Raw genomic sequence first — 16,275 nt, forward strand, 5'->3', positions numbered from 1 at the left:
TCTGCAAAGTGACAAAAATTCCCCTATTCTTCTGTTTCCTGTGTATTTATCTTGCCTTTCCACTGTTGCCACACAAAACCTCAGAATTGTCTCTGAGCCAGTCTGATTTCAAATGAAACAACTGTTGAAATTTGATCCTTATATAGTGAAGCTGAATCACAATTCTTGCAACACATGCGTCTAATGATAGACACAAACTGCTTTTTGTAGACGGAGAGGAGGAAAGCTTTTAGATGGAAAATGGGTGCAGTAGGCTTTATTCTACAATCTGTACTCTGTTTAGTACTCCTGCTGAGCACAGTCCAACTTCTTGCTTAACTGAGGGATGGTAATAGTCCACATACAGGGTCCTGCAAAGCCTTATAGTGTCCCAGACTAGAATAAATACATAGAATAGCACAGTACTCACTGGACAACAGCAACCTGTGGACACAAAGAAAAACAAACTTTGGAGAAAATGCATCTCAGTGATGTATTGATTTAATTTTGGATTCATATTAGTATGTAAATTATATCCTTGTTTGGCATCAGGTAGGATATAGTTGCAGGTGGGTTAAGCTGATTGCTTTGGGCAGCGAGCTTTGATATCTAAATTGTTTCATTACAATAATCAGCAGAAATATGTGGTGTAAGCTATCCAGGACTTCTAACCGCTATTTTTTGCTACTCAATTTAGTTTCCTTGGCAAAATGTATTCATGTGGTCTTGCACCTTCTTTTTTCTCATTGACTCATCTTTTTTTTTGCAGAAGAAACCAGACTGCCGATCTCTTAGTTAGTGGCAATCAACAGTTCTTTTCCTCCTGAAATGTTTGACACCAGTTGTTCAGCCTATTGAAGGCAGGGAGAAAATACAGAGAGGGAGAAAAAAAAGCTCTGAAATCCCTTTGGTTCAGTGTCCAGATTTCATAGTGCCTGGTTCTGCATCGGTTGTGTAGCTGGATTATTCTATTTTTAGGTAAATACATCATCTCCAACAATATCGGGTCAACTACTGTTAGGGTAGGGCTTAAAGAAATATTTAGGCTATGATGATCCTTCAGGAAAAAATCTCCCTCTACCAACTGTATATAATTTTTCAGCTGTTTGTATATGTCTTGGTTCATTTTATCTCTGAAGTGGAACTCTGCTTTTAAAGCTCAGCAATGTAGGTTGGTAGGTCACACCCAAGGCATCACATTCCTGACTTACTGTCTCTAACCTACTCGTTGTTTTATGAGTACTGAGTATTTAGAGTTAATTCTAGAAATCAAATCCAAGGATTAGTGTACTTAAAAGTTTGGATGTTGCATATTTTCCCCTGTGTGGGAAGATTATTGTATACTAAGACATTTCTTGAAGCCTGTATGTTGCATAAATCATGCAGCTCTGTCTTCTGGAGTTAGAGTTCAGTTAAGGTTGGAGGCTTAATTTTGCAATAAAGACAATACTCACAAGTGTTTAATAGTTTTAAAAAATTTGAAGACATTGCATCTCATCCCAAGTTGTTTGATTGTGCAGTTGGACTCTGTTTCTGTAGGCAAGCCTGGAATCCCCATCTCTGCATCCAAAGCCAGAGGCCGGGCTGAGTAACACCCCAGGGCCGCGGGTTGAGTTTCACACTCTGGCACTTGGACTCTGGGAAGTTTGTCATTAACCTTTAATAAGTTAACTTTTGTACTCTCCAGAGGTTGGACTCAGTATTTCTTTGTCATCCTCGTTACCTCCCATATAACATAACAAGACTCAGAAAGGAGCCTTCTAAGCTGTCTGCTCGTAAAATCGTTGTCATAATCTGTTTGTGCAAATACTTAAAGGTGTTTCTTACTGAAACTTGTAATTCATGGCCTTGATTCATCGCTAGGGCAGCTTTACATGAAGACCAAAGGGTCTGTCCCTTGGCCCAGAGCTGCAGTGAGTTGGCATTGGTGGGAAGTCACACTGTGTATGTTCACCACTGGCTCTTGTTTGAGTTCATATAACAGAAAGCAATTTCCTGTCAGCAGTTTTAATTGTGTATATACTATATGCCTTATTCACCTAAAATAATATTTACATCAAGCATATACCTAAGGGCATTATCTTGAAGCTGCTGAGTATAATAATTCCTTTTCTTTCCTTTTGTTTGAGCTTCTTGTGTGTTTTTCCTCAATAAAGGTGATGGAATCTCACTGCTTGAGCATTATGTCAGTCCCTAGCTTATTAATTGCTGAGCCTGTTGATTAAAATTAATTCAAATTTGACAGAGTCATTTGGAGGTTTATTTACTGTGGTGTTTGGATAGAAGAGACTCATTCATTGTTCTATCAAGAGGAGAGGTAAGAACAGTTCAGCCCTTATCCTGGTCTGTCTGCCCAGCTGCTTGTTATTTTTGGTGTTTTGTGTGTATTTTTAGCCAATATGGAGAAAATTTGGAAAAATTTAGGTTAGACATGGTAGGTACAGACAGTAGTATTGTCTGTTGTAGGGGATGTGGGTCTGGAGTCTCTGCAGAAAAGAGGAGACATACAGCACAGGTCTGTGGGAAATAAGGCTTCATTTTGCTCCTTAATCTTGCTTTTATTCTTACATTATATAAATACTTGTTCTGAATTTATGTACTGGGCAATATAACATTAGAAAAAGACCAGCTTTCTGCTAAAGTAATGCTTGACAGTGAAACACTTCATTTGGAGGATGCTGAAGCCCATTCAACTGGGTTTTGGTGGGAATTGGATGATACTTCTGTTTATAATGAATTAGAACCAAGCAACTCTGAAAAATAAAATTCTAAGAATAGCATGCTGTTAAATTCAGCCATGCCAGGGAGTTTCCCTCACTGTAACACATTCCTCGGGCAGATTCTTCATCTTGGATAGTGACAACATGGTTGTCAGTATCTAGCGTGAGGCAGTAAACTCAAATTTAATATTATTTTCCTTTTCCCAGGGCTCTTCAGAAGCACAGGAGGCAACACTTAGGCATGTGCATTCCTAGAAAGATTCTCTTGTATTGCCAGTTCATGTCTATGAAGTCCTGGAAGCGCCTGCAGTGGCACATTAGTTGTTAATGCAGAGGATATTAATAGTCATTACACAGCTATGGGAGCAATAGCGTGACGTTCTGCCAGTAATGGAAACAACATAAACAGCTTGAGCTTTTAATTAAAATTGCATTAAATGAGCAAAAACCAGTTTTTCTCAGTTCTTTAGGTAATTGCTTAATACAGAGCATCTCCTGAAAAAGAATGTAGTGGTCTCAGAATAGAATGGATTGAGAGAACTTTACCAGGTGTACGTCTTGGTGGAGCTAGTGGTTAAACTTGGGTTTATACTGAAAAGCCTTTATAAAGATTAGGGGGCTGGGGGAGAGGAAATTAGAAATTTTAAAAGTTACTGAAGGGTAGAAAATGTCATGTGAGACTTCAGAAAAAAAAAGTGAACATGAACTGCTGATTCTAATCTGGCAATTCCTGCTGCAGCCTGATGGCAAATAGCTCATTAGGAGTGGGCATTTGTGTGTCTGCTGCTTGAAGATGGAGTAAGGGATGTGTGAAATGGTCAAAAATGCTCAGCTATTCACTGCATCTCCTTAGAATTTAATGCCCTTTAACATCTGAAACTAAATTTCCCCTAAACTAAATTAGACAGAAAAAACCACTTTAAAGTAGTAAATAGGAATGATTCACATGTATTCCTAGAAAACCATAATGTTCTTGGTGATTTCCTTTAGATACTGTCACAAGTTTACTAATGACTAAATGGCAGTTTTCTTGTGTAAGGCGTGCTTAAGAAGCTTTGAGAGCCGGTTCGTTGTTAGCTTGGGGATGTTCTTTCCCTTTCCTTATCAGTCCATTGTTAAATCCCCCATTTTCCAAAGAACACTCTTCGTTTTTTTTTGTTTCCATTTAGATTCTTTTCTCCTAAAGGTGCTTTCCTGAGAGTGACAGGCTTAAAGTAGAAAAATTTTAGCAGTAGGTAGCTCGAGTTTTTACAGGTATTTGCATATAGAAATGTTGTAATCCCTCACAGATTCTTGGGTCCAGATCTGAAAATTCAGGAGAACTTATATCTGAAAAGGTTTCTTGCTTGACTTCATGTCAGCATTAGGATTTCCATGCAGACATGGGCGACTGGCAGGTTTTGAAAGAATCAGACCACAGTAGGGAAAAGATACTGGACATTGGGGGACTTGAGATAACATTAGAGCGCTTGGCAATATTGGGAATTGGAAAATAAAAGGATTTCACATAGGGCAGTAAGTCACAGGAGATGTGTTATTTGTAGTACTGAGCACTGACATGACACATTGCTCTGGGTTGAAGATGAGGTGGGTGGAGAGAAAGGATGAGAACACTGCACAGAAACAGTTGTTTACTTTGCCACCAATTTTCTTTGCTTCCCTCACTACTCTAGCAAATTTTTCTTTACTCTGCTTCCCTTCTTTCTAATGTGGAAGTGGCCTTATTTAGTAAATGACAACACTTTATTTCCATGGAAGCGATGATGATTTCTCACATTGAGTATCTGGCACAAGGCAACAGATGGACTGTAAAGAAGAAATAACAGATGTAATAATGCTTATGCTGGTGAGAGACCTTTTGCAAATGGGAACTCATGAGTCCAACTGCAGGACGTGTGGAGTTAGAGGGGAGAAGATTGGTTGTATTTTTAAAATGGTGTCAGAAGACAGTAAGTGATTTTTACCTTTTTTTTAGACTGCAGATTCCAGCTCAAGGAGGAGGTGGTGCCTCGTGTCCTTTGAGATTTACTGTGCAAGAACTACTAATTCTTGTGTTACAGAGAAGGCTTTACTAGTGATTTACTGTAGAGTCTTGTTTATGTATCTGTAAAGCTTGGGTAGTTCTTGCTTCACATCAGGGCTGACTCAGTATTTGTTTGGGTCTCTGCGGAACAACTCAGCTTTCTGTCAAAATGTTGGGGATTTTTCTATTATACTTGGTGGTCAGAAAGGCTCTTTGGACACACTTTGTAGACAGAAGCAAGTTCCTCCCCTTTGTTTTGCTTAGTTAAATGTTCCTTTCTTAAATTAAACATGCCTTCACTGACTATGTCCTATTGCTAATAACCAGATGAGGAAATAGTGCTATTAATATTGGATTCATTATCAATAGAACCAAAATGAATTAAAAATAAAGCTGAGAACAATCAAAGCAGTAAAGTTCTTTTGTGCATTCGGTTTTATTGGAGCTGTTTAAGGAAAGTTGGATTCTTCTGTTTAATGCAGGCTTAATGCAGCTTTTATAAACTGCATCTGTTGAGAAATGCCAGAGCAGAGCCAGATATTGAGACCTGGATTAAGAGATTTGACAGCTGTATGGGCAATGAAAGCACATAGAGTTGTTCATGGGTTGATGCTAAGAAGCAAACTGAGAATAACATCTCATTTTGGGATTGCAGATAGTGGAGGAGAGAACATGAATGCTCAGTGTTGGCACCCTTGAGGTGCTTTGTCACATTTAATTTCTAATTTCATTTTCTCCGTCTCTTTTGTGCTGGAACGTCACACGCTGTAGTTATGCAAAACAACGGTTTTGATTAAAGTCCATTTTCTTTCTCAGGTGCAAGGAAATGCTAAGCTAAAAGGTTAATGTTTCATTTGCTTTCTGACTTGTTCTTTTATCTCCCTGGAAAAAAATATAAAGCAGTAGACTTTCTGCATTACTGCACCGCCTGGAGTGGATGCATTTCATCAGTGTATGGTGGGGTTGCTAATTTTAACAGGAACTCAAAGGGGTAGCCCTGCTAAAATTACATCACTAATACACACAGCTGAAAGGAAACGGCGTAAAACACCACAGAAGATTATCTCTGTTGTTTCTTCTGTGGCGGAATTTTTCAATGTGTATCATTCAAGCAGAGATACAGTTGGACCCACTGTATTTGCAAAGCTTCAGGCTGTTTTCTTGTAAACAGTCCTGTGGGAGAACATAATAAATGAATTTTGTCTGCAAACCCAGTAGATATGAAAGGGCTATTAGTGGCTGGAGGAGCTCAATGTTTGTGTTGCTTCTCATCCCTGTTATTAAATAGTTCAGGGATTTGATAGATATCCCACTATTGCAAAAAATAGTGAGGAACCAGAGCTGAAACTGAAGTGTGTTTTGTTTCATTCTGCTCTGCGTGCTGTCAAATCTAGTGGGAAGTGTGGAGAGTCAAAGCTTTGAGATGTTGAGGTTTTCAGTGGATGGGTTTTTTTGTTTCTGTTCTTTTTCCCTCAGTTCCTGGGCATTCTCACTGCCTTGGCAAATACTAATAAAATCTCCTTTGGTCTTCCCGTCCCTTGTGTATTCACTGCAGAGATGTGTTGCAGAAGTCTAATAGTTGTACAGTGCCTCAAAATAAGCTTAAATGCTGAATTAGAACTTTTTTCTGTCTCTTTGAGTTACTGGTCAAATCTTGTCTGGGATCCAGAATGAAGGAACAATGATTTGTACAAAAGTATAGAAGGGAACAAGAATATGAAAGCCTGAGACCAGAGACCTGAAAATGTACGAGGACATAATTTCCAACAAAGGGAGAACCTCACAGAAGTGGTTTTGCTGAGGGATGTTTGTTTCTCCCTGAACTAAGCACTTGAATACATTTGTGGCTCTTGGCAAGACTGTGTGTACTCAAGGTTTTGCCTATTCTAGATGAGTTCTTTAGTCCGGTGTTTTTATGTAGTATGCAGCAGAACATTTTTTCATTGTTAACAAGATTTTCATGCTATAATTCTTTGGGGGGTGGGGGAAGAAAATTACTTTGTCTTTGCTGCTTGTTATTGCAGCCTTAGTCATGAGTTTCAAGATTCTGATGCTGTTCCCAAAAATGCAGAAAACATCACATGCTTATTTACATGAGCATTAAACTGTGCTGGAGTAGCTCTCTTAAGCAAGACTAGCTGCTTATATTCACGTGCCTTGGAGTTGAAAATGCACATTTCTGCTGTATTTTTGCTTCAGAGCTGAAAATCCTTAACTCCTTTAGGTAGGTGAAGAAATCCTTTGGCCAAGGCTGGAGCAGTCGCTATGTGATCCCAGTGCCCCGCATGTGATGGCCAGATCCCCCTGCAAGCCAAGGCATGCCGGCTCAGCAGCTGCTGCTGGTATAGGGTGCCGATACATGGTTACAGGCTGCAGCACGCAATAAGGATTCTGCTGTGCTGTAGGGAGGGAAAAAGCCTCAAAAAAACCCACCAAAAAAACCCCAATCAACCAACCAAAAAACCCAACAAAGCACACAGGAAAATAATGCAAACATAAATATATTCATGTGATTTGTATAAATATACATGTAATGTTCAGGTCCCAACTTGGTGACTTTTTAAGCCTAGTGTTGCTGGGCAAATCCTCATTGGATGCAGTTGTGATTGATTACAATTAATTGTTTTAATACAGTGGAGATTGGGTCTTGTTAATAAAGAGCAACAGCAGATTATGATGATCTAGGTGGGACACAGATAAGATTCAAATCTTGTGTGATGAAGGAAAACTAATGGGTAGTAGGCAACCTTAACTCAGTTTTCCTCATCCTGCCTCTAAGAAAAAGTGATTTGTTGTTAGTTCAAACTGGTGTGAAACTCGATTTGTTGACCTGTGTTTAGGATGTTGTTCAAAACTTTGGATGCTGGCCCCAGTTCCCAGCCATGATGACTGCCTGCAAGTCTCATCTTTTCCCAGCTGGTTTCATTTTGGGGTGCACTGGTGAGGTTTGGATTCTCTTTTTGAAGCTCCAGGTACGTGTCTGTTCCGTGCAGACATAAGAACTTCAGAGGCTTCAGCTGAACTGGGTTTGTTTCCTCTGGTGATGTGTGGGGTTTAGTAAAGCCTGGGCTTTCCAGGGTTTGGTACGGTTTAACACAAAAACCGAGATTAGGGAAATAGCCTACATTACCAACAGTGTTTTCTGTGGAAAACTGAATTTGCGTTTTTAGTTTTTAGGTGGATATAGCGTTGAGATTAGAACATCACCTGATTTGTCTTGGGTTTGCGGGGATTCAGTGAATTACAAGCCAGAGAAAATCCTTTCTAGGGAAGTGTGAGGTGTCTGTAGGCTGAGCTGACCTTCTTGTGAAAATAAGAAACAAAACCAAGATTTGGTTTAAAAGTGATCTAAGGAACAGTAAATAAAATAATGACTCGATCAGATAAAACTAGATTAAATATACAACTGCATGTTACTCACCTGGTAAGTAGAAGTGTTTATATACAGAGCTGAGCATCTCTCTTGATTGCAGAGATATTTTTTACTAGCATGGGCTGTGTAATTAGATATATTTTAATTGCCTATACAAGAGTGTATGTTAGTGGTTACTGAAGCTGCCTTCAAGCTGAGTGGTTGGGCTTATGGTCACTTTTGCAGGATGCTTTTCAAACTGAGCTGCACATTCCTCTGCTCTCGTTAAACCAGAGAAGGAAGATGAGTCATTGGGCCGGATTTGTGAGCAGATTCAGTCCACAGCTGCATCCATGACTTACGCGTGCTGTTCTCCCTTGTATGAAAGTAGTTAATTAGATGTAGTTCCATGTAGAATTAACCATCTTGGGGATTAGGCAGTAAATATATTTTACAGATTAAATTCTCAAGTCCTTTAAAAAAAAAAAACAAGCAGCCCCCCAGCAAGAAAATCTGAGCACGTGCTTAATCCCAACCCCTGTGACTGGTGTCTGAGTTGGTTGTAGGATACATTTGAGCCTTCGGTTTCCAAAGCATTTACCTAAAATCATGCTGAAATATGCCAAAGTGTTTCCGTGGTATTAAAAAATATTGTTAGGGATTCTTTCTTGGAAATGTTCTGCCTGATGTCATAAAGAGATATATCATTGCTTGATTACAGCTTCTTGAATTAAGGAATATGTTTCGCTTGTTGCTCAGTTGTACTTAATGTCAAACTCTTGCAGCCTTTCTTGGCTCTCTGCCCACAGCATTATTCTATATATTTCAACAGTATATCCTTGGTAAGTACATGTTTCAAGGCTCAGCACCTGTTTAGTGCCATGTGTTGGTGCTCAGATTTAGTACAGCATTAGAGCTGTGACACAAATACATTGAATACAGTAGCCTCTTCTGGATAATATATTCTGTAAAAGCTTTTTTTCTGGCAGTAGGAAAGATAAAAGACGGCTTGTAAGGCAGTTGAATATTCAGTGGCAATAGCAGGGGCAGTTCAGCAGTGGTCACGCAAAACTTATTATTCTCAACCCAAAGTATTTGGTAAGAAAAAAACCCTTCAAATCAGTGTTTGAAGCTGTGTCTTGATTTTGAAAGCAGCTGGCTGATTCTTTTGGGTTTTACATCTTCCTGTCCAGATGGGATTATTCTCCAGCCAGTTTGTTTTATTTCAGCTTTTGCGTCCAATAAAGTTGCAAACCCATTCTTTAGGTTGGTTGGCTTTTGCGGTTGGCTCAAGTGCTGACAGTATCGTTCAGTATTACTCAAAACAATGTATGAATTCAATTAACATCTTAAAAGCTAAGATATACAGACTTTTTTTTCAATGTCTGTCTTTTTTTTTTTTAAGAGAAACATAAAAGGTCACTTAGTTGGCAAGCGAAATCAGCCAAACTGAGGAAATAGCAGGAACATGAAAACTACTAGTTTGGGGGCAGGCGATACAGTCCCAGCATATTATTGCTTCCTATACTCTGCCAAAAGTCAGCTGATGTCCCCGATCTTTAAAAAAGCTGTGTAATTATTTCCTGTGGAATATTGCAGCTCATACTCTTCAGTCTGGCATTTAATTTAAAGCGGGATTAACTTGTCACTTAAACTCATGTTCTGAGTTGTGTTGTTCTTGATCTTAAATATTCTCTAAATTGGAAGAACCCTGATTTCTTACAAAGAAAAATGGCAGTTCAAAGAGCCTTTCTTCTGCTAGCAGAAGTTTCTTCATTATGTCCATGAAACTTTAATTTCCAGGTTCTCTCTGTGTTTTGTAGAGGCACCAGCCAGCCCAAAGACTTTCTTGCAAACCAGTACAAGGGTTTTGTTTGATTAAGAGTTTTTATTCCGAGCTGTCATTTCCTTTTTTTGAGCAGACACCGTGGAAAAGCTGCTGTGTCTGCTCTTCTGCTTTTAGTCTTAAGAGATACCAGCAGAAAACTGGCCGGTGGACCCTGTTATGAGGCTGGATTGGTCCTAACAAGTCTGATGTATCTTAAACTTGAGTTCTGTTATCTCTCTTTTTTTTTTTTTACCTGAATTTGTGTTAGCCAGGAAGAATTAACACTTGGTTTAAAGAATTTGGTAAACAGCAAATGACTGTTCCATTTGGACTTTGATTTCCTGGGTGGATCCGGCTTCATGGAGCATTTTGATGATACCTGATGTGGGAAGAATGAGCAAAGATCTTATGGTGCTTTTGTACCAACAGTGATTTTTCCGCCCTCTTTTGGAAGGGGGAGGTAAAAGCTCTGTATCTGGTTCAATTGAAATATTTCTTAGCAATTGAAATATTTCTTAGCAAGCAGCCGCTTTAGGTATGCATAAAGGTTTTGGGGTCACTTAAATATCCCAGTTACACATCTTCACACAATGTTTTTCTTAATTCATTAGTACTGTATTATGTGAAAACAGGTGAATATCTTAATAAATTCCCTTGCTGTGTCTGGAGAGTTCTGAGAATGGGATCTCATGTCTCTTCATGCTACTATAATAATGAAAGGTTGTTATTACGTGACATATCTACGTAGTGGACTGGAGAGAGAATTGCTTCATCCTGTGCCATATTTCACTTTTTTTCTAGAAAAGTACTAAAATAAGTGTTTCGTCTAGAAAAATATCTTCTTTCCTTACCTGTCGTCCTTCTAAGAAAATACTCGAAATGGTTCTTGATGCTCTTCAGTGGAAGGAATTTTTCTGTCTGGTGTAGCTTAAGAATATATTCTATGACCCACCCTTTCATGTTCTTTCCTTCCCCAGTAGCAGTTTCTGTAAGTACAAAAATCACACACCAGCGATCATCTCTTGTTATTCCATTATTGGCATATATTCCATTATTCCATCACTATTTGGACCCTGGCCCATTGATATTTTGATGCAGATGGGATATCTCTTCCCCAAAAGGAATGGTTTGTGAGTTAATGTATCATGAAGAACCTAAGGTGTGCTTTTGTGGGATAGAACAGAGTTCCAGTTGATCGGTTTCTGTGTCATCCCTGTAGTATTTAGTGATTCAGGGACTCTTAGGTCCAAGTTTGAAAGTTCATCTAATTATCTTTTTCAGTATTCCAGTGGAATCTTCCTCTGCAGAAGCCTCAGGGACAGATCAACAGTGCCACCTCTTTTTTGGCTTTAATGACAAAACTGTTACAAGCTAAATATTGTACTTCTCTGATGTGTTGAAAGGTATTGTACTAAATAAATGAGATTGACCCATTTGAGGTCCTGGGACGCATCATTGACACAAAGCTCTCGGCAGCCTATAGATGCTGATCAATCCCGGAGTTATTTAGATCTCAGTTCTCACTAATCTGCTTGTTTTACAGTCTCTGGCCAACCATTTCTGTATGTACTTCGAAAAACTAATATTTGATTCTCGACGTTTTCCTCGGGCCTTCAGTATTCCAATGAATGAATAATTTAAGTTTTCAGAAGTAGGAGGCGAGGGAAATAAAATAAATGTAGTTGATGAGAAAACTTCCTCTTGTATGTTTGTGGCACAATATCAATGTATTTGATGGTAAGAAGAGTATATCTCGTTTGTTTTTTTCATTCTTCATCATAGTCTTGATAAAAAGCTTTAAAAAGATGCGAAATAGGAAAGCAGCTTTCTGAAGAACAGGCAAAATCCCCTCAAAGCTGATACTTAGAACCAGTTTCTCATCTTCAATGGATCAGTTGACCTTCTCGTTTAAAAAACAAACCCAAGAACAACCAAACTTTGTAATTCTGTGTGCTTTGTTGCCATAAATATGCTTTGAAAAAAGCAAACTGTTTCTTGTATATTTTTCCCGTGGTTTTTGCCTGTATGTATGGGAATGTAAATACTGGTGGGTGTGGAGGTTGAGTGGGGAGACTCTGTGGGTTTTTTGTTTCCAATTCTTGGGATTTCCTTCTGGTGTCTGATGGGCAGGGGTAATTGAGAAATGCTGCTTTTGATGTATTTCTGTTAGAAAAACAAGAGGTGGCATGTGAAAGCCTTGGTGTTGCATTTTTTGGTTACCGCTTCTGTGTAAACAAGGATGTGGAAAGTATTTTTAGTTCCTTTTTGTTCAGGAGACCTTCTCAGCAAAAATTCAGTTGCTGGATTCGTGTTCGAGCACTTATTTCCATGTAGGCACAAGCTCAGGAATTAAAATTAATAAATCCATTGATTATGGTTATGTACTTGGCTCCCTGTATAACGCTAACCAAAGAATTTTACTTATTATTTTTTCATGCTTAAAAATAAATTGCAGCATTTCTGCACATTTTGTCAATCACAAGCTCAGCCCAATCTCATGACTCCAGTTTCAGCACCTGAATGCTGGAGAACAGTATTTCCATGCTATGTGTCACGCAAATGGGACCTGCATGCATTGATTTGAATAAAAATGAAAACTCTAGAATTTTTTAGACAGAGGATGTTTTTTCACAATATGTGGAGAAAATTGCTGGGGCACTTTGTATAACGTCAGAAATTATCCAGTTAATTGCCCAGCATATTGCTGCTGCACAATGAACTATAGTTCATGCTCTAGAACAGACAATCTTACAAGGTTTGGTTTGTGATCAGGGCAGCAATATCTGCCTAATGGTTCATTTTGCTAATTGCAATCATTTTCCAGAGGATAAATTCACTGCAGTGGGTTATATTAACTGGACAATTTCAGCCCAGAACTTTAGCGTGAAAAGGTCATGGAACTGTCAGCACAACAAAATCCCATCAGGTGATGGAAAGTTTGTTATTAACCTGCATAGTAGAACAGAAATGGCTTTATGTTGTATTGATAGGTAATCTTATTTTGCTTGGATTACTGTAGAGGAACAATGAACAGATACAAGAGATGATATTTAAATACTGTAGAAATGCCAATGGTAAGAACAGTTTCAGTAAAGTGACGCTGGATTTGCCATAAACGACAAATGTTAAGTAACACTTGCGGTGTCTTTCTGGTTTTCTTTGTCTTCCTCCAAGCCCAGATGTTGCTGCAGTTGCCACCAGGTTTTCTATGAGTTATTTGCTCCTCCTGCAGCTGTTTCACCAACAGTCTGGCAATACCCGCGCTCTATATCCACTTCACACATTCTTTCTAATTATAATTCCAAGGTACATATAATTCCAATCAATATTCAGTGTATTTTAACTGATCACAAGAGTGCCCTGAATCTTCTTAAGTAATTGTACAGAGGTAGATTCTTTTTTTTCTTAAATTGTAAGAAAAATCTCTGAACCGTGTGCATGTTTAAATCTTCATCGTTTCAGAAGTGTGAGGAACCCACTGGAAACTTTAAGAGCAGCAAGTCTACAAAAAGCATAGTATGCAAGAGAAAGTAGTGAATAATGAATCAACATTATTCAGCAGGGGTTTGTGTTATTGTAATTGGGAATTACACAGAGAAGGAGCAGTTGAGATGATCATCAAGGGAATGCTAATTCTGTATTTTAAAGACTGGCACGAACATCTGCAGATCTATTTAAAACTGGCTAATTCTGAAAATTTTGACTGCAAATAACACTCAAAGAGGAGGTCTTAAAAGCAGCCAAAAACTAGGTTGTGACATTTCTAAATGAAGAGAATGCAACAACAACAACAAAAAAGATCAAATGGCCACAGTAAAGACTTCAGGTGATTATTTTAAGGGAAAGAAAAATGAAGCTCTCGGGTGGCTTGGCAGGTTCCTGATGCGGTGTTATCACCAGGACTTCTGCACTGCAGCCGTTTTGTTATGTTATGAGAAAGATGTATTGATAAGTATACATTTGAGTCTTTACAGGTAAGAGAAATAGTCTTGTAAATGGTGGTTGCCCAGAAATGAAGTGGTTGAGCTCTGGGTTTGCTTGTTAGAACCATTAAGTGAAAACAGAATGCACACAACACGCAGCCTCTCGCTTGGAGGTGAAATCCTTGTGACTTTGTTTTAATAGAACGGCTTTTGGATTTTGAAGCCAATGTAAATCAGCTTTTTATGGGCAAAATTCCGTGCATGTATCCCCATGCGTGCAGTGGAAAGGCAGGAGAAAATCACAAGCAAAATAGGAAGACGGTAAAACAACCTTCAGAAAGTTTAGCGGGGTAGAATTTCTGATCCACGTGTATTGGGAAATGAGGGTCTCCAAGAATTGAGTATATCAAATATCTAATGCGTAAGATGGTGTCTTTAAAGGCTGCGTATCGTGTGTAGAGATGGCAGCGGTGACCTGTACTGTTTCCCAACCCTTTCCACAGTAAGATCCTGTTTTTACTCCCAACTTGCTCAAATTGCAGTAATCGAGGCTGAAATTTTCCATGAAACTGCGGTAAACACAGCAAGAAAAACACACTAAACTCCTCACAAAACCAGCCCCTGAAAACACACAGACTTTTGCCGTCTTTGTTTCTTTGTGCACCAGTTTTCCCTCGGAGGGACAGTGTTTGCTACTCGATGTTATTAAGATAAATCCACGCGTGTTTGTGTACCGTTGTTACGCTGATGAGTGGTACGATAAGGCCGTGAGGAAATAAAGAGCTTTGCATTTAGTGTATTGTTTGGGTACTGGCTCAAATGAAGGTTGGAATTCAAAGCATCATGGAGCTGTGCTCGTATGGCAGCGCCGTGAGTCTCCGGTGCTTCCAAACCAAGTCCTGGCACTACCAAAAACTTCCCTGCTTTTCCATATGTTTAAGAATATCCTACTCATTCTTCTTCTCTCTTTGCTTTTTCATAGTGAGTGTTGAAAAAGTGGAATTAAAGGGACTGGCACACAAGAAGAATGAAAGAAATGTTGAATATTCCTTTGAGGTAAGTTTTGGTGGTTGGGGTTTTTTTGTTTTCTCCTATAAAAGAAGAGAGGATAATAGTTAAGGAGGAGTTTAAAGGAATTCTCAAACTGTGTTGTTAGATCCCAGAAGCTGGTCTAGTGCAGCTCCTTGTGGATAGGTGCTGGTCAGATTTTATAATCAATGATTTGGAAGTAGCCTTACATTGCTGTTGATGAACTTCTGTGGATGATGCAGAGTGGGACAGAGGCAAAATAAAAATATTCACTTGTTTTGACAATTTATATATTTAGGGGAAAATATTATGCCACACTTACAGAATGGGCATCTGTGTGCTGGAGTGGGGAAAATAGACAAAATTTAAGTCTTCATCTGGAGAAACAAGGGAATTTAGATTGCTAAGGCAGTGCTGCACATATGGGAAAAGAGGCAGGATGGTCATTGAGCACTGAGGGGAGCGGGACTGCGGGAGATGGTTCAGGTATTACTGGTTTTAAAGGGGGTATTGGAGAGTCCAGAAAATAGCTACGGAAATTATTAAGGTTTGAGGAAAACGCTGTATATTTGGAGACCGTGGCTAAAGGGTTATTGGAGTATCATAAAAGCGCTTTCAAAGGGAAGACAATATTTTACGGTAAAGGGGGTTTTAATCTAGTGGAAAAAAAACCCATAACAGGAACTGTTGTCTGAAAATCGGAGCCAGACAAATGAAAAGTGTAAGCGAGAAGAGTTTGTGCAGGGTGGTTCACCATGGGATGCAGGAGAAGCAGCTCTGCCCCCTGGTTTTACGCAGCTTTTGAGGTTTGGTCATTGCTACAATTTTGGAGGGACGACTCAGTTCCATGAAACCTCGTGTTAATAGCGGAGACCGGAGGAAGAAGGACAAACTGCTTTCCTCCCATCTTGGTGGAATGGTGGATTCCAAAATGCAGAATGCAAAGCCCAGGTGTCGTCTTTGCTTTGCTTAGTGAGGCAACGGAGCCAAACAGTTGGTGAGAAAAGGAGAACCCGAAAGAAAACAAATGGTTGAACTTAAATTATGTACAACTTTAAAAAAAAGGCAGTTTTTCTTTCCAGCTACCACCCGATGAATAATGTTCTGAATTTTCTGAATCCCATGATTGTTTCAAATGTCATCAGTATTAGAAAGGATATTTTCCAGGGCTTTCAAAAATCTTTATGAAGTATGCAGACTCCAGTTACATATTAGCATCTTGTGAAACATCTTTTCCTATTATAATTTGCTTTCTATAAATACCAGAAATTACTTTTACCAGTATTTCACTTGACGGCCTGGAACTGAAAGAACAATATATAGTTTTAACTGAGCTAATAAAGTGCTGTTTGCTGGGTTAGAAAACCCAACTATTAAACATTTGGTGTAGTAGCTTGGGAATAGAAGGTCAATAGAAAGAG

At 39.0% G+C, this 16,275-nt stretch overlaps 1 protein-coding gene across 1 annotated transcript in view; it reads left to right on the top strand.

The window, feature by feature from the left end:
• ZCCHC14 (zinc finger CCHC-type containing 14) overlaps positions 1–16,275 on the top strand; it is a gene marked incomplete at its 5' end in the record, with an annotated part of 44,810 nt that overhangs the window by 17,881 nt on the left and 10,654 nt on the right. Inside the window, one exon of the mRNA XM_080351762.1 lies at positions 14,808–14,881. Within this exon, the coding sequence (XP_080207888.1) occupies positions 14,808–14,881 (74 nt within the window). The remainder of the gene's footprint in view (positions 1–14,807; positions 14,882–16,275) is intronic.

This window comes from Nesoenas mayeri, assembly GCF_963082525.1.
Source record: "Nesoenas mayeri genome assembly, chromosome: 12".
NCBI lineage: Eukaryota > Metazoa > Chordata > Aves > Columbiformes > Columbidae > Nesoenas > Nesoenas mayeri.